Source organism: Eschrichtius robustus, chromosome 2, assembly GCF_028021215.1.
Source record: "Eschrichtius robustus isolate mEscRob2 chromosome 2, mEscRob2.pri, whole genome shotgun sequence".
NCBI lineage: Eukaryota > Metazoa > Chordata > Mammalia > Artiodactyla > Eschrichtiidae > Eschrichtius > Eschrichtius robustus.
The window spans coordinates 109,191,050-109,215,936 of record NC_090825.1 but is presented as its reverse complement, the minus strand read 5'-3'; the positions used below and the strand labels follow the sequence as shown (position 1 = coordinate 109,215,936).

The 24,887-nt window shown below is 35.7% G+C and overlaps 1 protein-coding gene across 8 annotated transcripts in view; it reads left to right on the top strand.

Moving 5' to 3' along the window:
• RAPGEF6 (Rap guanine nucleotide exchange factor 6) overlaps positions 1-24,887 on the top strand; it is a 235,469-nt gene that overhangs the window by 171,158 nt on the left and 39,424 nt on the right. For all 8 annotated transcript variants that reach the window (XM_068535821.1, XM_068535820.1, XM_068535815.1 and 5 more), the window contains 4 exons: positions 5,008-5,248; positions 13,148-13,305; positions 20,590-20,830; positions 22,818-23,201. In XM_068535821.1, the coding sequence (XP_068391922.1) occupies positions 5,008-5,248; positions 13,148-13,305; positions 20,590-20,830; positions 22,818-23,201 (1,024 nt within the window). The remainder of the gene's footprint in view (positions 1-5,007; positions 5,249-13,147; positions 13,306-20,589; positions 20,831-22,817; positions 23,202-24,887) is intronic.

The following is a 24,887-nucleotide window of genomic DNA, read 5'->3' as shown; positions in this document are numbered from 1 at the left end:
TCCTGAGACTGTACCCCCCAAAGGATGTTTTATTTCCCAGGGCTATTTTCCCATCCATAGAATGTAGCTGAGAGAAGGAGCTGCTGAGAGAAGGTTCGTAGCGTAGAGCCTACTAAAGGCCAGAACACTCTAGCATAACAACATTTGTTCCTGATTGAGAACTTGAGTATCTAACTCTGAAGAGAACGTGGACTGTACTCTAGGCAACTCAGAAGAACCTCAAGTTTTGACCTGGCCCTAGGTCTCCAGTACCTGGCAAAAGAAAATAGAAATCCTCTTTAGAAGATGCTAGCAGCAGCCTATTATTTGTAAAAATAAGTTTCCAAATACGGAGTCAAACAATCAAACATTGTGAGGCCCTCTTAAAAATCATTTTATGCCAGAACCAACAGAAACAGAACCGTAGGAGCTCCAGAATATCAAACACAGACTTTAAGGTGCTATTTGATATGTCCTTATGTCCCTGAAGATAAAAAGCAAATTAAGGATTCTGGTTCCGGTTAAGATGGAGTAAACAACATGCTACCCTTCATTTCCCACTGAACTCAACAATAAAACCTAAACAAAAATCATGATCCATCTATTTGAGAACTCAGAGAATTCAAAGTACCACCACCAGAAGTGAATTTACCATTTTTTTTCACTCCAGTATCCCCCGGACTGGACTCAAGGCAACATGAAACCTGGATGTGAATATTATGGTGCAGACCTAGAAGGACCCTGAAGCAGCCTGACTTAAGGAATGGGAAAGGAAACTCCTAAAGCTCAGACAGAGGGGGAATTCCCACAGATTTTTTTTTTTTTTCACTCTTGTTTTCTCCATATTCTCAGGCCCCAGCCTCCAAGCAATCCAGTGGCATTGACTGAGAAAATGTTCCTCACCCTTTAGTGAAGCAGTGGCTCCAAGAAAACAAAGCCAATGTCACTGCTTTTTTCCCCCACTCTCTCTGTCCCCCTCTACTTGGCCCCTAAGGCACTGCAGTGGACAGTTTCCCTCTAGAGGTCCAAAAAAGGGGGCCTAAGGAACTAGAAAGTACCAGGTTGATAACTAAGATGGAGAAAACAACCCCATAAAGTTGTTTATGAAATCCTGGGCTCACCCCCATCCTGTAGGTGCGTGAATCTGATCGTATTTAGCATATCATAGACTTTGAGAACTGGCCCAAGCAGACCTCTACTCAGGTCCCAGACTGACCACTAGGTGGTACAAAGTGGACAGATCTGTATAGCACTGCAGAGGCTTTGAAAATTGAACACTGGAACCACAATCCGCAGAAGGCTAAACAAAAATACCAGCATTTCCCATGGGATGCAAATACGACTCAGAGCAGTTTTAACTGTAACAAGGATTCGTCACAGTTTTCTTTGTATTTATTTTGTATGGGGTTTGCTCAGCATTTGAATTTGTGCATTGTTGTTTGCTTATCAGTTTTCAAAATTTCATGGCCATTATTAATTACTACTGCCCCTTTTTCTTTCCCTCCCATGTGGGAAATCAGTTACTTATATGTTAGAAGATTTGCATCCCATCTATCTCTTACATTCTGTTCTATTCTTTCCAATTTTTTCTTTCTTTCAATTTGGGTATTTTGTAATGACCTGTGTTTAAGAAAATAATCCTATTTTCTGCTGTATGCAGTCTACTGATAAATGCATGCACTGAATTTAATTTTAGATATTTTTCAGTTCTGGAATATCCACTTGAATCTCCAGTTCTCTGTTGCACTTCTTCATCTTTTTCTTCATCTTTTCATCCATTTTATCTCTTTTCCTCTGTGTTCTTTAATATATTTGTAATGGTTATTATAAAGTCCTCGTGTGTTAACTCTAACATTTGGATTATCTTTTATTCTGTTTTTCCCTCTGGCTATTTTCTTTCTTTGTGAGTCTTAAAATTTTTATTGTAGCTGTACTTTGTATACAAAGGAACCTTAGTAGTGAAATTAGTATTTTCTCACAGATAGGATTTGCCATTTCCTCTGTTTAATCACATAGGGTAAGCGGAATTGAGCTGGGTCAGGCTGGGTTGCAGAATTACTTAGACTGTGTCCATTGGTTTCAAGTTGAGAGACTTGTCATGTGCTTGATGTAGGCCCCTCCTCTAATGGAACTTTGTCTCTAACAACTCAGAGATTGTGGGAAATTTGACTCTGCTTATTCAACCTTGTCCTCCTACCTCCTCCCCCACCTCCAATCTCTTGATTCAGAATCTGGTACCTTTCTGTCTCCTTTTTTTGTAAGTTTTTCCCTTCAGAGATTTTGAGCTTAGCTCTTCAGCCTCCCACCCCAAGCAGATAAATCTGTTGTGTGTTTGTTGGAAGTCTCTCCCTGTTGTGTGACTGTCTCCTGAGTACCATGAGAGTCTAAGAAATTTCCAGCCTCATGCCTTGTCTTACTAATAGAGATATCTCATGAAGAAAAGTGACACTGCTTTGGTGCCTCTCTGTATTCCAGTTTTCTTGCCAGTACTCGCAGCCATCAAAACTTCTCTTTCCTCTAGTAGAGTCCTTCTACCTGAGCCTCACCTTTTGTTTATATTTAGATTCAGCAATGTCCCCAGAGAAGAAAACAGCTGGCAATCTCAGTTTACCCTCTTCCTGCTCTGGAGTTTTTATTCATCCATTCCTCTTACTTTTCACAACTTTCTAACATCTTTAAAAATCCAACCACTCAGATAATTTTATTATTAGCATTTTAATTGTTTAATAAAAGTAATACATGCATGTTTTGTAAATTACAGTACTAAAGAAAGACACCCAGTGGGACCATATTGTGTACAATATTCTATACCTTTCCACAGCAGTTTCATACAGGTTTACTTCTTGTGTAATTGTTATTGCATCGAATTCCATCACACTATTATCATAATCTATTGATCTGATGTTATATTGATGGATGTTTTAGGTTGTTTATAGTTTTTGCTATTTACAATGATGTAATAATCCTTTGTACTTATCTTTTATGTTTATATAGATATAGCTATAAGATAAATTCCTCAGAGTGGAATTACTTTTATAGTTACTGTGGTTTTACTTTCTAAAAGTTTCCCCAGTCTATGTACACTTCATTCATCAATGTATAAGAATGCCTCTGCAGTGGGTATAATCAACTTTACAGTTCCTGATATACAGTCTTTAATAATGAAGGAAGTTGAGCACTTTTCTTATGTGCTAACATTTCTGCTTTATGAACAGTCTTCATTTGTCCATTTTTATGTTGAGTTATTCATCTTTTATTGATTTGTTTGAATGCCTTATAAATAAATAACAGTATCTCTTGGTCCTAAGGGTTGCAAATTTTTTCCCCAGTTGTCTTTTGACTTTCTTTGTTTGTTCATTTGTTTTGGGTTGTGTGTATAAACACACATACACACATACATATATGTAGAGAGAGAAATCTTAAATCTTTGTGTAGTCAAATTTATCAAACATTTCTTTTATTAATTCTTGGACACCTTCATTTTTGGTTCATATATTATATCTGATATTGATGTTTAATGGTATTGTAATTACATTTGCTTACTGACATTAATTTTTGTCCCTCACTATTTTTTTTTAGTTTAACACAATCATTTCTTTATCTACAAATCACAAGCTCTGCAGATTTTTACTTATATACACAAGTCCAGTGAAGATATAAACTACTTTTTACACTCTTGAGTCACCTTACATACACACTGCAGCCAGGGATATCTGCTGCCCAGAGATTTCCTGTTGCTCTTAACAGAAAATTCAGACACCTTACCATAGCATTATCAAGCCCTTTCTCTACCTTGTTCTTCAGTCATCTTCATTTTCTTGAATTTTCCTTCTACCACAGGTACTTTAAACTTGAGATTTCCTCTACCTAGAATTAATCCTTCTTCTCCCTTTGCCTAGTTAAAATCAACTCACTTTACTGATCTCTTCTTAACACAGTGACTTAATGAAGGACAATTTTCCCTTTCTTGCTCTCTTAACTAGTTCCTCGCGTTATGTTCTCTCTGTACCATATATCTTTGACTGACTATGTTTCACAACAGGAGGAATCTGCAAACATCTAGCATAGTGCTTGACGTGTTCATAGGTCAGTAAGTATTTTTTGAATTGGTGAGTATCTTGATTTTAGCTCAAAAAAGCATTTTTATTTTTACCACGTGGCTTAAAATAAAGTGAAATTTTTTAAGACGACTGAAAAGAATTTACTGTATTTTAATCAAGCAAGGTATCTTTGAAAGGTGACTCCCAAAGATTTCTGTTATCTTGAAGACAGAAACTGTGCTTATCATAAGCTTGCCTGGATCTAGGCAAAGAGATTGCTGGAAAGGCAAATGCCCCACTGTACTTGTACTTTCCTTAAGGATGAAGTATAACTCACCAGACTTAGGATTGATAGAAAGTTATCTATAAATGCTTGTTTTTTTACTTCAGACCACTGTAGTGAATGCTTAGTGGCTTTCACTCTACTGAATTAAGTCTCACAGATGTTACCTTGAGGAAATTGTCATATATTACAAAATTTAGTACTATTTATTTCTGGTAAAAGCAGGTCCAGCAGAGCTCTTCCCATTTTGTTGATGGCTAAATTTTACAAAACAGGGCCTGACTTATAGTACTTATATCTCATCTCAAATGATGAGGGATAACATATAAATAATAGAATCTAATTATCTATTTCTATAAAATCTGGGTTGATTAGCAATTATACTGCTTATTACCTAAATAGGAACCTTGGGCTTTTGAAACATGCTGGCAATCTGCCTGCTTCATTTCTGTTTTCCCCAGTGAATTTCTTTTATCACTGTTGGACAACATCATAAGTACAGTCAGGTATAAAAGCTGAAAAATGGATATAGCTGATTAATAAAGGGTGAGTATAAATTTCGTAGTGAAATGAGTTTTAATGAATGAGGCTGTGAAAGGCCCAGTGATAGAAAGCAACTATGTTTATTTTTAAAATTTGTTGTGGATATAAAAACTTTCTAATGAGAAGAAAAGAAATGACAGTTTCATTTATTTATTTCTACAGTGTTCAAAGAGTTGCTTACTAGGACCGAACAAGAGAAATCTGGTGTTCCTCATATTCCCAAAATTGCTGAAAAAAAAAGTAATCGCCACTCAATCCAGGATGTACCAGGAGATATTGAACAGACATCACAGGAGAAAGGAAACAAGAAAATAAAAGCAAATACTGTTTCAGGTGGAAGAAACAAAATCAGGAAAATTTTGGATAAAACACGATTTAGTATCTTGCCTCCAAAACTGTTTAGGTAGGTAACAGCAATCTTAGTCATGTAGGCATTTACCTATTGACCGTAAAGATTTTTGTGGGAGAAGGGAAGTTTTGGGTCAGTTTTGTTTTTTATACAACTATTGCATCATAAAATCTACAAGCAATCCATAAATAAGTAAGAGTAAATTCTAAATGTCTCCTTATCACTTCCAAGAAGTTACCATTGTTAGATTATGTATTCTCCCATTAGCCTTGTTTTGAATTTTAGAAAAGATTGCTCGTTTTATTTTATGAAATCTTTTTTTGTATATTTTTGGTCTAATATCAGTCCCTTGATCTACAAATTTGGACACCTTAAAACTTGGGACATATTCACTGATGCTATTTTTTTGCCTTTTTTTAAAAAATTTATTTTTTTATTTTATTTATTTTTGGCTGCATTGGGTCTTTGTTGTTGCGTGTGGCTTTTCTCTAGTTGCGACGAGCGGGGGCTACTCTTCGTTGCAGTGCGCGGGCTTCTCATTGCGGTGGCTTCTCTTGTTGTGGAGCACAGGCTCTAGGCACGCAGGCTTCAGTAGTTGTGGCATGCGGGCTCAGTAGTCGTGGCTCGCGGGCTCTAGAGTGCACGCTCAGTAGTTGTGGTGCACAAGCTTAGTTGCTCCATGGCATGTGGGATCTTCCTGGACCAGGGCTCGAACCCATGTTTCCTGCATTGGTTGGTGGATTCTTAACCACTGTGCCACCAGGGAAGCCCTATTTTTTTGCCTTTTAAATCATCTTTCTCTTATTGCACTATTTATTCCTTCCTGAATTCTAAAGCTGACCTTTTCAATCAAATTTATTTCTGTTTTCAAAATGAAATGTCACCAAAACTTAGTAAAACTTCAGGAACTTAAATGCAAATTAAAGCCTGTAAAATACTGATAAAATGAATACAGGGTCATGACTTGGAATTACTCTAGTATATATTATATCTTTGTATATTTTATATTATCTACTTTCTAAAGTAATCACAAACGTTCTAATCAAATACAGTACTTACCACATAGTAGTCACTCAGTATTTGTTGAATTAAGACAATGAATCAGTGGGGAAAAAAAAAAAAAGAAAGCATATTCAAAGAAAATACTTAATTTGGGGCTCCTGAGAGTTTTGGGCACTGTTCCAGATGTTAATTATAGCTCTGGAAAGAGGTAGTCCCTGCCTTTAAGGAATTCATAGCAGGAACCCTTTATTCTTCACACATTTATTATAAAATAGGCACAAAATCCAGAGACAGAAATGTTGGGAGTAGAACAAGTTTCTTGCCCTGCAAGAGTTGATCATCTAAAAGGGAAAACTAGGCAAGTGGTCCATTACAGGGTGATAAATGTTTTGATGTGTACAAAGGCAGGAGCAAGCTTGGTAGGTTTGAGTAGACTGTGTTTCTCAGTGCACACCTAAAGATGAAGCATGATAGATAGGTAAGTGAAGGATTTTGAATACTATGCTAAAGATATGGACTTCACCATGTCATAATAGGGAGCCATCAAAGGCATATGATGTGGTAAGATTTGTGGTAAGATCTTTGAGGAAGATCTCTCTTTTAGCTCTGATAGTGATTTGGGGTTGAAGGTGGAGCACAATGTAGCAGTAATAGCAAGGCAATTAATTAGAAGGCAACTTGGAACAAGGTGAATGTCAGCTCTCATCTTTTAATTAAAGATCTCAAGAATTTCCTGGTCAGAAAATGCTCTTCTTCATGAGTTTTTATTTTCAATTCAGGGAAACACGTTTATTCTTCATTTAATTTGGGGCTCACAGAGGATTGAAACATCCTGAGCTGTATTCATAATGTCTCTCGTTTCTAGAAAGTTTATTACTCATTCCTTTTTGAGTGAACTGTTCTCCTTGAGGTTTATAAAATATCATAACTTTAAAATAGCAAGATTCTTTTAATATAGAGCATACTGTAGTACGACAGCAGCATGGCAAACACTGTAAGAATAAGCTTCTTCTCACAAATGAGAATTGAATAAGGAAAATATTAGAGGGATCAGCCCACACTGAAGAGATTGGGGACAGTTTTGGGTGACAGAAAGGCTGCATGAAGGCACTGAGGAAAAGAGAAAGGAATGGAGGACCAGAAGGCAGAAAAAAGTTCACAAGGGGAGTTCCTCAGGAGGTAATGCTCTGAGTTCCATTTCCAGAAAACCTTGGGTGTTTGGTCTGGAATACATGTATCTCCTTTAACAGGGTCTCATTTTGAACACATTGTGGCACAGTTGTGACGTGTGTCATGAAAAGCCAGAGAACACTGTGATTGCAACTAACTTTAGCTTGTTTGTGTCACATTTCGCCCAGCTATGTTCAAGTGTCAGGCATCTAAATCAACATCTCATCTCTATAATGTTTCCTCCAGGAAGTGGAAATTGGTTACTCCAGTTGGATTCTATCTTTGCTTACAGCAGGAGGCAGGAAATTGAGGTAGCCAGGAGCAGTTAAATTTTCAAGCATTATTTCTTTATATTAGGACCTCCCAAAATGAAAGATCTAATAAAAATCGTTTTACTTAAACTCAGAGGGATTTTTTTGTTGTTGTTGTTAGCAAGCATTTATTGTCTCCTTTGTGCCAGCAGGAGGCTGTTGGCTGTGAATACAAATATGAATAAAATGCTGCCCTTTGGGAGTTAATATTAAACTGGTTATCTCTTCTAAACATAATGCTAATAATTTTATAAATTATATTTTATATAAATAATTATATAAATACCCCCCAAAACAAATTATTTTACGGTTTTCTACTGGACCCTATTTTACAGAGAGAATGAATTTGTCATTTTACAATTCAGGCTGGCTACTTTGCATTTTTTTTTTTTTTTAAATTTATTTATTTATGTATTTATTTTTGGCTGTGTTGTGTGTTCGTTTCTGTGCGAGGGCTCTCTCCAGTTGTGGCAAGCGGGGGCCACCCCCCATCGCGGTGCGCGGGCCTCCCACCATCGCGGCCTCTCCCGTCGCGGAGCACGGGCTCCAGACGCGCAGGCCCAGCAATTGCGGCCCACGGGCCCAGTTGCTCCGCGGCATGCGGGATCCTCCCAGACCCGGGCTCGAACCCGTGTGCCCCGCACCGGCAGGCAGACTCTCAACCACTGCACCACCAGGGAAGCCCCTACTTTGCATTTTTGAGAATGTGTGTTCTTTGCACTAAATCATTACAAATTAATTCAGACAATCCCTTTTGCTACACACACACACACACACACACACACACACACACACACACACACACACACACACACATCACTAGAAGTTCAGTAGAAAAACAGTCAGAGAACATGAATCAGATGTTCTGAATCAGTAATAATCAAGGATAAGGAATTTCCTGGCCGTTCAGTGGTTAGGACTCAGCGCTTTCACTGCCCGCAAGCTGTGCAGCAAGGCCAAAAATTAAAATAATAATAATAATCAAGGGTACACAGTTTTAAATGGAATATTGTTTGTTTCACCACAGGTTGTTAGAATAGTCAGTTTCTGAATTGATAACGCAAGAGAGATAATAAGCTCAGATTGCTGTGGGAACATAAAATGATGCAACCTTTCTATAAAGCATTTGGGCATTTTTTTTTTAGTAAGAGCTTTAAAAATGTTCATAGCTTTGATTCAGTAATTCAATTTCTGATAATAATTAGATGAAGATTTATATACAGATGTTCTTAGTAATATTATTCATAATAAAACAAAATTGGAAAACCCTAAATGTCCAGTTGCAAAAGACTGGTTAAATAAATTGTGCTATTTACCACGAAATGACTAGAAGGAAGAAGGTTGATTGTGGTTTTCTCTAAGTAGCTTTATAGGTAAATTTTCCATTTCTTGCTTGCTTGCTTGTTTTTTGTATTTAAAAAATTTTTTGGTTTGAATATTTTTTAATTGAGAAAAATTTTTTATGAGTTTAATTCCACAATTTCTTGATGGCTCCTATGTGTCAGGACTCTTTGGAAGGGGCACTTGGCTCTGCCTTTTGCAGCACCCACTTTAAGAGTAGGGCATGAGTTGTCATAGAAATACTGTAAGAGAGAATGTCCACATCTGTGAGAGGAGTAAAAAAAATGAATGTAAGGAAGGAACAAATAGTTGAGATAAGAATAGGTAATTCCCCAAACCCCTAACCATGACATAATTTTAAAATGAAAGAATACTCCTGAAAATTAGAAGTGAAAAAAAAAAAAACCACTGATTGATTTTGAATAACATCTGTAAATTAAGACATAGCAATGTGGATTTTCTTGACCTGGAAATATTTCACAGTTCAGGAAATCTGAATCATACCTTTTGTTTTCTTTCATCATGGATTGTCTAAGTATATAATTCATTGTAACAGTCCCAGAAGTAGACTGCCTTGTTTGCTTATTAGGAATTAGCTTTTTCTTTCCATTTGTTGTCAGCATTCTTTCCTTGTTTGCTTTTAATATTGGGATTATTTTTTATTTGCATATTGATGATATTTATGCAGCCTTTTTAGTTTCATGTAATGAAACTAAAATATACTTTTATTCTAAGTAAATTCAGTATCAGGAATTATTGAGGAATTTTTCAAAACTATCTTGTTTCTGTTAGTGCATCACCTTGTTAGGAGACTGTTTTGGTAAGAAATGACATAATTATTTGCAAATAGGCTTTATAAATTCAGCTTCCAAGCAAGCATGGATATTTTGTCAATTAGATTCTATTTCATTAATGTCATAGCAGGGGTTGTACATAACATTAGTATAGTTTTCATTTATATATGTTCTCACCTTAATTACCATGAATTTGTAACCAGCTTTATATTATTTTAACTGTGCAGTGTCATAGCTATTGCTTATTAAAAAGCAGAGGTAATGCTAAATAACATCAGTAAGAGAGGTAAAGACTTTTAGTATTTCATGCACTTCTGAGTCTCTGTAGTAAATTCCAGATTATTGCAAGTGACAGCCAATTCTCTTTAATAGAAAATTGTAACTTTTTAACATTGTTAAGGTTGTTTCAACTTTGGTTGTTAGTAGGACCAGATAATCTTTTTAACAGTTTGCTTCCTTGGATTTATTTACCTGACTCTCTGTGTCCAAAAACTAACTGGCAGGTTTGTTTTCAGAAATCAAAGAAAGACTTGTATTTTTTAAAATCTTTATTTTTTATGTAATATGAATTGTTGCCAAAATACTTACAAAGCTATAAATAAAATATGTGTGAAAGTCCCCCTCCTTTTTTTCTCTTACCTAATCTTAAAACATTTAGCGCTGATCTTTAGGAATACATACCTAATTATAAGGCACCGGGACTTCCCTGGCAGTCCAGTGGTTAAGACTTCGCCTTCCAATGCAGGGAGTGCGGGTTCGATCCCTGGTCGGGGAATTAAGATCCCCCATGCCTCTCGGCCAAAACACCAAAACATAAAGCAGAAGCAATATTGTAACAAATTCAATAAAGACTTTAAAAATGGTCCACATCAAAAAAATCTTTAAAAAAAATTGTAAGGAACCAACTTAACATAAATAAAAATTTCTTGTCAAATAAAATATTCCCTTTGCTTTATCTGTAAGATTAGACTGCATTCTCTCCCCCAGGAAAGCGTTTCCTCTTTCTGTAGTGCCTTTACCTGTTGTACCCACCCTGCCCCCCTCTGTTTCTCAGTGTGAATTGTGTAAAATCCTTCCTAGGTATGTATTATTCTATTTGTTTTTTAATATATATAAATTTACTTTATTTTTGGCTGTGTTGGGTCTTCGTTGCTGCACGCGGGCATTCTCTAGTTGCGGCGAGCGGGGCTACTCTTCGTTGCAGTGTACAGGCTTCTCATTGCGGTGGCTTCTCTTATTGTGGAGCACAGGCTGTAGGCACACGGGCTTCAGTAGTTGTGGCTCGCGGGCTCTAGAGTGCATGCTCAGTAGTTGTGGCGCATGGGCTTAGTTGCTCCACAGAATGTGGGATCTTCCCAGACCAGGGCTGGAGCCCGTGTCCCCTGCCTTGGCAGGCGGATTCTTAACCACTGTGCCACCAGCGAAGTCCCTGTATTATTCTATTTTAATTTCAGTAAAAGTACTACTATCTTCTTAAAAGTAGGAATCCTGTTTTTCTCTGTGCCAAAATGCTCACCTACATTACCTAATTTAATCTTTGCCATAGTCCTGGGGGATCAATAGTATTATTCACAATTTTGGAGGTAACCAAGGTTCAGAAACAGAAAGAAATTTCCCTGAGGTCACACAGCTAATAACCCAGGTCTGTCTGACATAGCTTGCTCTTGACACACTTATCTTTGCTTTTTTCCATGCCTTCATGCTTCTCCCTGACTTCTCTCTCTCTGTCTTGTCCTGGCTCTCATCCTTGTCTGGCTCCTAACAGTCCTTTAGCTGTTTATTTAACAGTCCTCTAAACTCCATCTTACATAGTTTCCTAATCTGCCTGCATCCTATTTTTAACTCCTAACATATTCAGGAATTATCCCATATCACTCAGACCTTATTAATCCATCCCAAGATAATAGGTAAGTATTCTGTGATAACTGTTTGTATATGTAGCAAATACTGGGTAGAATGCTACATTGAAAAAAATATAGATGGGAATTAATATTAACCCAAAGCATTGGTTTTAACCAGTTAAAACCAATGCTTAGAACTAAGTGGTATTTTGGTTGTTGATGCTGACGGAAGTCTTCATTGCTGTCCTATGTTTGTATAGGACTGTTTTGCTTATCCTGTGTTTTATAGAACTTTTGGGGATATCTAAACCTTAAGTGACAGGGTTACATTTATTTGTTGTTATTTTTTTTCTTAAATGGTTTTAGAATTGCCTATTTAACACCTCTAAAATATTTTAAAGAAAATATTTGCTTAAATATGACCATTTAATTGATACTTGTTTTTGAAACCTTTACAGGCAGTTAACTTTCGATGAGTTGCTTTCTGCTTTGGTTTTGATGTTCTCATCTAGGGAACAGCCAAATAACTAGACTTGAGAGATCACACAAGAAATAATATACCCTTAGAATAAACTAGAGACTGTAAAATTCTTTTTCTTCTATTTTCATTTTTGGTCCTCTTTTTCCTTCTCCTTTCTATTTGTCACATAAATTGCTCTTGTTGTTTGTTGCTATTTTCTATGTCGTCTTCCTGTTTTCTTTTCTCTGTACTTGCTGGTTTGAGCAGTTCCCAGGTTACTTATGTTTAAAGACCTGTCTTATTTTGTCACTTGAACCTGGCCCCATTGTTTTCTACAACCTGTCTTATTTTGTCACTTGAACCTGACCCCATTGTTTTCTACAACCTGCCATATTTTTGGCTTGGGTTCACACCCAACTCCATCCTTTGCCTAGAAGGTTGCCAAGCTTTTCCGTCAAGAGGATGAACCTTGCTGCAGCCCTGTGCATTGTTGGGTATATATATTAGTGTCTAATGAAACTGGCAGACCTCAAGGACTCCCCACTCAGGTTCATTTTCTCTACCAAAACCAGCAGAAACTAAATATGAAATACAAACATTTCTCTACGATGTACATTCCACCGTTGAACAATGCAGGGGTTAATTCATGTAAAATTTATAGTTGGCCCTACATGTCTGTGGTTCCTCACATCTGCAGATTCAACCAACCACGGACCGTTTAGTACTGTAGTATTTACTCCTATTGAGAAATATCCGTGCATAGGTGGACCTGCTTAGTTCAACCTGCGTTGTTCAAGGGTCAACTGTAGTAGAATTACCTAGATGTGTAAGTTAAATTTTATTTGAGTGTAATTGTTAAAAAACACTTTATTGCCATTTTCATTATTACACTTGTCCTATTTTTTAAATTGCTGTACTATTTTAAAATCATTACTTTGAATTGGTCCTATTATGTCTTAGTGCACAGGGAACAGAAATGTATACTATTAAGACCCCTCAAATACTTTAAAGTGATATATTACATTCTTTTGAAGTGATGTAGGCCTGAGCCAGTCACAGGATGACAGCATTGTGGGAACGAGACACTGTAGGCACAGTTTGGCCATAATGCCTATCCCTGGAACACTCTCATCCAGCAGCCCTGATCTCCTGCAGCCTACCACCAGCATGTTGGATTTTTCTAATCCTTCAGGTAATTTTTGTTTATTTTATTCAGCCATGTTGGTACCAGACAGATAAATAGGTGGTTGAGCCTTGTGCAACAAATACTGGATTTGCTTGCAGTCCTCTTTTCTCACCTCTATATTTTGACTTAAATGCAAAAAAGCTAAAGAGAACATTATGTCGTTTTGTCTAAACTGGAGTGGTGGTACTTCCGATATGAAAGAGAAGTACATTATCTGTTGGTAACCCTAATCAGAGCAATGGAATGAAAGCCGAGATACTTCTTCTCAGTCAAGAAACATGTTACCCAGAATGTGGAAAGGAATAAGACAGATTATTTTAGTCTAAGTTGTCTCACTTACCTTCCTCTGTGATGTACAGAAATGTGTTAGTAGTTTTCTAGAAACACTGATTTTTCTCTCCACCACCTGAAGCTAAAGTTGTTTTTGTTATATACAGTATTGTTAATTAAAGTACTATATCATCTTTTTCATTGGTGTTCAGACTTTCATTGTGGGACATCGTTTATTTTTCTGCATCTGTTTACGCTCAGAGGCAGAAATTGTCATCTAACTATGTAACTTCAAAGGAACACTTTGAAGAATTATTTATATATCCACCATTTGAATGGATTTGAGATGGCTTTAAGTAAAAGACACATGCAGTTAAAAACTGAAATATATACTTGGGTCCAAGGAGAGGAGGGAAAAAAACACCTCTACAAAGTGTCCATTTGCTTAATCTTTTGTTAGGTTTTCTGTTACATGCAGCTAAGCCCATTTCTACGTGATAAAATTGTCAAAAGTTTATAAGCCAAATTTCTTGCTGTGGTAAGTGAGAGCTTTCATAAACTCACCACTACTTATATCTCCAGTCTCCGGTTTCAACATTTTAACCAATCCATTCTCCAAATTTTATAACAATATAAAAGGTGCTCTTATAAAATTAAAAAAAAAAAAAAAAAACCTCTACAAAGATGGGCATAGTTGTGATTCAGCTTCAGTTTTGATGCTAAATCTCTATCAGCTAGTGGGAAAAGGGAAGAACTCAATTATATAAATCTCAATATTAGGAGGAAGTATAAATGTAGTAGTAAAGTTTATGTTTTAATACAGCAACATAAATTTAAAATGTAAGGCATAACATAAAAACACAGTAGAAAGTTGTTCTGCACATTGTTTCTTCCTTTTTATTTCAGTTGCTTCTTCCCCTCTTTAGAGAGATTCCTAAACCCAATAATCTGTCTTTGACACACCCTACCCTCTACGTGACTACCAGTGTTCTTTCTAGAGTGAAGGTTTCGATGAGTCGTTACTTGGCTTAGAAATTTCTAGTGATTTCTATTAGTTCCGGGTTCAGTCATGAGATAGAAACCACTCCATATGTTTAATATCAGAAATTGTTACCAAGTATAAAGTAACGTGTTCTACGTAAAAAGGTAAAAAAGCAAGCACTAAGGCATCACAGGAAACTGCAAACTGGATTCAGCTTCTGGCACTTGAAAGAAATGCCACTACCAGGGTGAAGGAGTGTTGCTTGAGTGATACTAGAGCCAAATACCCACAAGTAAGAACATAAAGCAGCAAGTCTCTTCTTCCTCTAACCTTGCAGTCTACCTCTGGTGCCCTTTTTTGGCAGAACCTAAGAGGGAGACAGTTGGCAAAGAAGAAATGTGGTTTGCAGAGTCCCAGCCCCATTGTGGCAGGGCAGCGTGGGTTTGGAGCCTAAAGACAATAACTTAGTAACTGTTGGTATCCAATTTTCACAGCATAATTATCAACCCCTTTTCTAGCCTCCTGTTCTGCCATTCTCCCCACTGTTACCTCTTCTGTCTTTCCTGAGTATGGCATGTACCTTCAGAACTCTCTTTGCCCATATTGTCTGCCAGCTTTGGTGTTTTCTCCCTGCATATCCCATGAAATGTTTCTTATTCCTCAATGCTGAACTCAGCTGTTACCTCATCTGGGAATCCCAGGTCCCTCTGACGCAGAATCAGTATCTCTTTTTCCAGAAATCTCTAGCACATTTTCATTGTCTCTCTTACATTGCTTGTCATGTGGTAGCATGGGAATTTATTTCTGTGTCTGTGTGTGTGTGTGTTCCACAGCAGTACTTCTTACACTATGTTCACAAATAAAATATTTAAGCACTGCAAAAGCACAAACTAAATATGCGTCTGTACTTTAATAAGACAAGTATTTAGGGATATATGATTTGTAGATTGATTGACTTATGATTATTGATTTATGGCTATATTTTTGCCACTGGCATATTTAGAAGTGTGGCTGGGTTGCGGGGTGGGTAAGGGATGGGTAGAAGGGAGAGGAGAGAGAGAAGAAGTTGGGGATTTAGCTGGGGGAGCGAAAGGAAGAGAGGGGTTGGAATTACTAAAATTCAGAAACTGTAAGCCCCATGGCACTGAAATTCTTATCTCTGAAGAGGATGTACTACTCAACTTGATTTCAGATTGACTGCATAATTCTCTCAATGAAAACATGTTGAAAGGGCTGAAGATGCCCTTTTAAAATCTATTCAGAGAAGGTCAGTCTGCAAAGCTCAGTATGCAGCCTTTGTCCATATCAGCAATATAAATGAACACATACAAGATAGGAATTTAACTTAAAATTATATTTTTAAACCCCCAAATGAGCAACTTTACGAAAGGTCTTCTGCCGTGCTATTTGTATTTATGTTGAATAAAATATTTATTACCAATTAATTCCAAATTCAGCTCCGTAAATCATATATGGCAGCACTGAATTTTAGATTAGCTGTGTACATCACGTATGTATATTGTAGTACATGTGTGACATCAGCCAAGTTTGACTTTTATCAGTCTACATCTCAGTTATGTTTTTGCTGCATGTTTTAAATTGTTATTAGAAAGTAAGGACAAAGGTACAGAACTGTTTAATAGTTTGCTTTTTGATTGCTGACTTTTTTATGGTTTTGCTTTGTTTTTGCTGCCTACAGCTGTTGGTTTTTACTGTAAGTATCTTGAAGACTATGGTATTTTATTGCTTATGTTTGTATGCAGTATTTTACTATATTTTTAAAAGTCGAATAATACAGAATTGAATGAAATAGAAAGCAGAACTTTTCTATACACTTACAAGGTTGCCAGTGTAAACTGGCATGTATTCTTTCAGTCATTTTCTTTGAATATATATGTTTTTATACTCATAGAATTAGAGTATACATGCTATTCTGTAACTTGTGAAAAGTGTTTTCAGAATTTTTGGACTTAATGTGAGATGAGGCCTAAAAGAAGAATTCAGAGTGTAGCTAAAAGGATTTTAAAACTGAATTTTTTTTCTGAGTCTTCATATGGAACTTTTTGCTTACTCTTTTTTATTTAATAGCACAAACTTTTTATTTGACTTCGTTAATATTTAGTAAACTTCAAATTCTTTTTGCATTGCAAGTATTTTAACTAATTTTTAATTATAAAAGGAACATATATTAAAGTTTTTATTTGCAGAGGGAGGATAAAATATAAAAGTCTCCGCTTTCCAGAGTTAAGAATTGTTCATTTACTCCTGTATCTTTCCAGAAATTTCAGAGCACATAAAATGTGTGTATCGTTTCCTTCACCCCAAATGATATAATTTTTTTCCACTTAGCCCATTTCACTTAGCAATGTACCGTAAATACCTTTCTGTATCAGAATGTATTCTACCACAATTTTTTGAACATCTGATAACGTTGTTTAACCAGTTCCCTTTTAGTGGATGTTTGCAGTGTTGCCTAAACCTCTGTGTTTACATATCTTTACATGTTGTAGGTTTGCATTATTAATATATTTTTAATTTTGTCAAGAATTTTGTGGAAATTTGTTTTCTTTCTTGTTATATAAGTATCTACGAAATATTATCTGTTTTGCCTCTTGGCCTGCAGAACTTAAAATATTTGCTGTTTGACCCTTTGTAGAACAAGTTTGCCAATCCTTAATCCATACCATTATACCACTATCCTGTGTTTGCTTTGTGAACTTTTCACTATACAGATTGTCTTATTTACTTGATTATTGTGTGTCTTTCCTTGAACCACCGCTTACTCTCTTGAATATAAGCAAATCTCTGCAAGCAGAGACTTTGTCAATATCATTTATTACTTCATCTTCATCACCTAGAACACTGATGATGTATAACTGGCACTCCATAAATATTTGTACAGTGATTAACAATTTAAAGCAGAATGAAGAGGCAGTCTTCTGCTTTTGTTAAATGATCATGTTAAATACCTAAAAAGTTCTTCTATTTTTAGTGTAATCTCAGGGTCAAAACATGTATCCTTCACTTATCTCATTTTTTAATTTTGTTTATGAGAGATAGTTAACACTCTAGAAATTTTGCCCTTGGGTTGGAAGTCCAGGTATCTGAATTTCAGTTCTTGAATTCATTTACCTATTATGTAAGAATTTTATTATGGACTATGAATCATAAGACTGATAAATGCTGTACTGCTTCAAGATTCTTTTTAAATGTCTGTTTTGCTTACAGGATTATATTTTTATGTGCATTCTAGTTTTGTGCCTAAAATTTGAAATGTTTAGATCATTTTTTCTTCTTGATTCAACTTTATTCTAACTTCATATTTACCATTCATCTAAACAATTAACATTTGAGTGTCTGCCATGTGCCAAGTATTATGTTTGGCATGTATGATGTTCTCCTGCTAACACACATGTTTGTAAAGAAAATATATGGAAAAAGCAATTCTAAAATGGAAAAAGAGGTAGCAATTCTAAAATGGAAAAAGAGGTTTACATTGACACTGATATCTGCGTGGAGAAATATTTTCCTCCAGTGTCTCACAAATGGTTTTCCAATTTGGCATTTATTATCTTGGTGAATTCACCAGGTTTAGGTTATGGAGTACCGTTTGGATAATTCCATTTGCAGGTCTGTTCTAGAGATACCCATTTATGATGCCTGAATCCCACTTATATGACTATATGACAGTTTGTCCTTTGCATGTGAAACAAGTAGTTTTAACAGAGTATGAATTTAACAGAGTGTAACAGAGTACAGTGTTTAGCAGGATACACAAGATACAGACATCTGTTCCTTCCCAGATGTTATAGTATGTTAGCAGCAAGAGAAATGTATGCAAATTCCCAACCTGTCTTTGTGAATAAATTTCTCTGAAGAAATTAATAAAAGGGATCAGAACATCTCCCCATTCCTTCCAGGTCAGCCAGCTCTGCTGGCTGAGGCTCAGCCCCCAAAGACCTAGTAAACAAATCGAACTCTAGAGTCCTGGACAACTGAGACCTATTTTTGTGAAGAGGGTAGGAACAATACAGATAATAATAGTAGTTGTTTGACACCTTTTATAGAGTTAAAAGGGATAATGAAACTATTCTGTCCAGTATCTTTCTTTTGGAAAACTGAAATTTCCAACTTCTTACATTTTCTAGCCCAGAGTAGAGAAGCATCTCGTTCACATGGATTAAGACCCTACATCATTACGCCTTGTAGACTTAGAAACCTGATAATGTCAGCAACATGCTGAGGATTGACTCATTTGCAAAGAAATAGGAACAAGAGGTGTTTGGTGACCCAGACCTTTGCCTACCTTAAGAACAGGCAGTTTGGTGCGTGCATCTTACGAAGGAGCCCTGAATAGATGAAGTATTCTGCTTCCAATTTGACAGTAGACCCAGAACATTCAAAATATCTGTTGGCTAAGAATCCTTCCTGGGATTGTATTCATTTATATTCAGTTGACTCTTCCAGTCCTGGGAGTCAGTCTCTGTCTTTTTGTGTCCTCAGCCTCACTGCATACTTTATTCTGTGAAATTATTTCCTCCCACATCTATTTCATTATTCTTCTCTTTCCTTTAGCTAGGATTATACTTCAGGTGGTTTTGAGACAAATTTGTAATTTTTCTTTTCCTCTTAATCTTACAGTGTATACAATGCTAAGAAGGAGGTAATGCTAGGCAAAGAATATACCATTACTTGAGCCACCAAAATATCCCCAGCCCACCCCCACTACACACATGACAAAAATATCCACAATAATACATTTTTCCTGATTTAAAATGAAAGAAATTTTTGTAACGATTTATTATCATAAGGAAAAATTTAACAGTTTTTCATGTTGTTAAATCACTTTTCACTTAATTATTTTTAATTATGTAGCAAATTATGTAATAAAAATGTAATTATATTAAAAAATTAGCCCACTGTTGTCATATTGATCATTGTTCAGGACGTTTTAGCCAATGCCATATAAGAAGAAAAAGAAATATGATAGAGTAAGAGGGAAAAATACCATTATTTACATGTACATAATATATGAACATTTATCTTAAAGTAGGACTTATTTACTAATAGCAGAAATCACAAAGGCAAAGACTGAGATTTAACCACATGAATATTTAAAATTTTCCTGTGTTAAAGTATATAAATATAAAATCTGGGAAGACATTTGCCACTTTATAGTAGACTGTGTTGGTATTTAGTATAATTCAGTAGGAAAAAGCATGAAGAATACCAAAAGGTATTTTTAAAAAGGAATAATAATGGTTCATTAAACCAGTGAGTCTCACCAGTAACCAAAGAAGTGAAATATAAAATAATGACACATTTTTGGAGGGCAGAAATGCAGTAGGTCTTTCAAAATGGAAAAAAAAGTTTTAATAAACAGTTTTGATAAGAGTGTGACTAAAATTGCTCTCTTTATACCCTAGGATGATAAAATATTATAACTGTCCTGGAGAACAGTTCAGAAGTATATTTCAAAAACCTTAACAATATGCATGCCCTCTAACTCAGCATTTCTCTTTTTTTGGATTTTCCCTGAGGAAATAATCAGCTTGCCTGCAAAGGTTTATCTACAGGGAGAGTTTGGGGTGGGGGCAATTATTTATCATAATGTTACTTATAATAAAGGAAAGTGATATGCAAGGTAAATGTCTGTGATTAAGGGTTTGGATCATTTCAAATTATAAAATACATATTGTGAAGTCCTATGCCTCCATTAAAAAATGTTTTGTTGAAGAATATTTAATGGCATAAAAATGTTTATAATAAACAAAGATTTCGTGGCTTCCAAATCGTATGCATAGTATGACTCTGATTTTTCTCTTTTTCTTGGTGTTTTCCTGTGAACATATATTAATATTGTCATCTGAAAAGATACATTTATTTATTAATAAATGCAGCAATGATTTCTCTTAACCTCCTGAAATAGAAATGTGTATATTACTGTTTAGAGAGATCATTGTCTTCCAAATTATTTTTTGAAGAGTTTAAAAGCCATTTTCTGGAAAATAACAGGACATATTTTTGTATTTATACAGATATTCCTGATCAAGTTATAAGAGTTTTCAAAGCAGATCAACAAAGTTGCTACATTATCATCTGTAAAGACACTACAGCTAAAGAAGTTGTTTGTCAAGCTATTCATGAATTTGGTTTGACTGGTGCATCTGACACATATTCTCTCTGTGAAGTTTCTGTTACTCCTGAGGGTGTCATAAAACAGAGAAGACTTCCGGACCAATTCTCCAAATTAGCTGATAGAATTCAGCTCAATGGAAGGTGAATGTGCTTATTAATGAATGTACTTATTTCTACATGTGTTTTTGAAGATTCCATGTTAAAAGAGGTACTTTAAGTAGGAACATCATGTTTTTAGGTCTACTGAGTTCTCTCTAAAATTAACATGTATTTCTCTTTTTTTAGCTTTCTGTTGTCTCCGTAATTATGTATAACAGAATCTTAGAGTGTGAGCACTCATAAGTGCTACCCAAAAGTGGGAGAAAGAAGGGGAGGATAGTGTTCTAAAATATTTTAGCCCTCCTGCTAAAATGAAGTCTTACAACCACTGGTATAGTCCAATCCCTGTTTTTTAGAGGGGGAAACTAGATGGTCCATATCTTTGTATGTATCTGAGTGTATATATGTTAATTTATAAATTTGCTTTTTAAATGACCAGTATGTACTTGGGGCAGAAGAAGTCATAGTTTTCGTAATTCTTTTTCTTAGTAGTTTTCCTTTTATGGATATACAGGAAAACTTTTTAAAAATGTTTTTAATGTGCTCTGAAAATTATTTGATCAACTAGAAGATAGTTTTAGTACTACATTTGTTCTTTACTCTGGTGATTTTCTCTGACAATAATGCAATCTTTTTAGTGAGCCCAGATTCATATGTAGGATGAGATCCTTGGAAACCTTAAAATGACTATCCATCATGGTTGCTGTTAAGAAAGAGTGGGTTAATGCTGCTTTGCTGGCTTTACATAGTGGTTAAGAGCATGGACCCTGGAGCCAGACTGCCCAAATTCAAATCCCTGGTCTGGCTATGTGACCTTGAGCAAGTTATTTAGTTTCTCTGTGCCTGAATTTTCTCTTCATACAGTGGGATGATAATAATGGAACCTGCCTCAGAACAATGTTAGGAGAATTAAATGAGTTAATAAGCATAACATACTTTAAATGTTAGATATAATTTTATTATCTATAGTATGAGTTTCGACACTTATTTATGGTAATCTCTTAGGCATGTGAACAGTTTAAAGGCAGAAGAAAAAGAAATATAGTTCCTTGACAATAAAACATAGATGGATGCAAACTTAGGCTTAGATCAAGTTGTATGTTAGAAAAGAATGAAGTAAAAACTACATGTGATACAATATGTAACCTCTTCTGCAGCAACAGCCCTGTATATTTCCCAATTGTGAATTCTTTACTTAACCCATCTCTTAGCTTTTAAGTGCCATAAAATTGTTCATCTAAAAAGGTGAAAGGCAAATGAAGATCTTTTTTATGGTTACTGGTCAGTGCCATTTGCTGGAATGAGGTTTTGGGTTTATCAAGGGAGAAATCAGTAGTGGAAGAGTTTCCCTCCTTTATGGGTTTTATTCTTCTTTGCTTCTCTCGGAAATTTAGAGTTAAGAAGGAAATGAGTGCAGCAACAACTTCTGAGTAGAGATGTGAACAGTCTTGATTCAGGAGTTTATTCATGCTGTCCATGAACAAGTATTTGTATAGTACCTATTATGTGTCCTGTATCCTTATAGAGCCCTCACAAAGCTTTTGTTCTCAAGAATATACACATGATTCTTCACACGTCATGTGAGTAGTTTCTTAAAATGATTAAGTTCACAGCATAATCAACATTATTTTTACACTTTAAAATAATAGATGTTAAATGGCGGAATAAGAGGAAAACTTCAAAGTCTTATTTAAAATATTAATTTTCCATTTTATCTTTTTAAAAAATATTTATTTATTTATTATTTAGTTGCACTGGGTCTTAGTGGCAGGAGGCGGCCTCCTTAGTTGCGGCATGTGGGATCTAGTTCCCTGACCAGGGATCGAACCCATGGCCCCTGCATTGGGAGCACGGAGCCTTAGCCACTGTGCCACCAGGGAAGTCCCTCTGTCTTATCTTTAAATTAATATTCTGCTGACATTTCTGGCAAAAAGTTATTAACAGTATAATATTTTGACAACAGTGATAAAGAGGGAAAGTGTTCTTATAAATGTGAAATCACTTATAAAAACAATTTTTTTCCGTTTAGGTATTATTTAAAAAATAACATGGAAACAGAAACCCTGTGTTCGGATGAAGATGCTCAAGAACTAATTAAGGAAAGCCAACTATCCATGCTGCAGCTCAGTACTATTGAGGTGGCCACTCAGCTGTCAATGAGGGACTTTGATTTATTTCGTAATATTGAGCCTACTGAATATATTGATGACCTTTTTAAGTTAGATTCAAAAACAGGAAATACTCACTTGAAAGAATTTGAAGATATTGTAAACCAAGAGACATTCTGGGTGGCCTCAGAGATTTTAACTGAATCAAATCAGCTCAAACGAATGAAGATTATTAAACATTTTATTAAAATTGCACTTCATTGTCGAGAATGTAAGAACTTCAATTCCACGTTTGCAATAATAAGGTAAATTTGTACAAATATTTCTTTATGGTTTTGTCATGATACTGGACATGAAGCTGACTTTCTTCTTAGGTATTAAATGGCTAGGAGAAGAAAAGTTCAATTAATATGTGTTTATATAAATATTGTTAGATTTAATATATTTTCCATTCTGGTGAGACTGGTTTTTTTCTCTTTTTGTTTCTTCCATCTTTCAGTCACTTAAACATTTTTTTGGTAAGTATAGGTGATTGCCTTCCCAGTTTTCTTCCTTTCTCCCCCTTTGAGGTATTATACCCTCTTGGATGTATGCCCAATAGCTGTCTTTATCATCAGACTTCTGTGCAACAGGCAGTACCTGCCTCACCATGATTTGACACTGAAAAATTAATGCACTAAAAATTAATGGTATTAATGCACTAACTTACAATTGCTATTTTGAAGTGACAATAGCAGCAACAGTAATAACAGCAGCCATTTGGTGACCTCTTCCTGTTTCCCACAGACTATACAAGGTATCAGTGAATGTGTTGCCACTCAGACAAAAGCTGGGCCATAAGAATTGTAAAAATCCTTCAAAGTTTATAAGCCCAGGAAGTGTGGATGGTTACATGAGCTCCTGGGAATCTTCTTCCTTCTCTTCACTTTTTATGAGAATCTAGGTCTAGGGAATTTATTTTCTGACCCTCATCCAGCACAATGCTGACCAACAGAGGGATTCCTCTTAAAGCAAGTCTGATTTTAATGGTGGAGGGTAGCGGTAGTTTGGTCTATTTATAAGGCCATGTGCTTGTATATGGCAGCATAATAGCTACCTTAACTAATCCCATCTATGCACACCCTCCAAAAAATTAATTATGATTTGTTCCTAATACATGAGATAAAATTAGAATCTTTATAGGAACTTTTTAACCATAAATCTGTCATGGTAATAGGAAACTCCTTTATGAAATTTACCAGTGGATGCAATTGAACTAGGCACTGTGGAGGAAGTATTGAATAGAGATTAATAGAGTGACCTTTAGAATCAACTGCACCTGTATTTGAATCTTGCCTCTCACGTGTCAAGGGAATACTGAAGACCAGTTTCTTATCTGTGAAATTCAGGAATTACACCACCTACCTCACAGGTTTTAACAGCTGGGTCTAAAACAAGAGAACAGAGATGCCATTGATAAACACTTAGAAGGCTAGAAATTGAAACTATTTGTATAGGAAGCACGGAGTGAAGAATCTGAGAGTTATAGGCTCAGTTTCAGAGTATTCCATTAAAAAAAAAAAAATTGATTGACACCAGGAGAGATCTCTGTGTCCAAAGAAAATGGTAAAGGGCTAAAAACTATACCTTAGAGACCGTCCTCAGGGTGGAGGTAAAGAAGAGAGTCCAGCCAAAGAAATAGAGGATCAATACAAGAAACAGTAGGAGAGCACAATTTTGATTGTGTCATTAAAGCCAAGGAAATAGAATGATTTGAGAGAGGGAGATAGACAGCAGCCCCAAGATGGGCATAAGAAAGGCCTGAGATTTGGTTAAGAGGCTTTGGTTTGGTTAGGAGGTTTGTTTTGTTATGAAGAACATTTTATTATATACATTTTCGATAGTTCATGTAAAGTTAATTGCTTTGTATTCTTACATTTTATATTAAAATACATTACAGAATATAAAGGATATATTGACTTTTCAGCAGAGATGACACAGGCAAATCAATC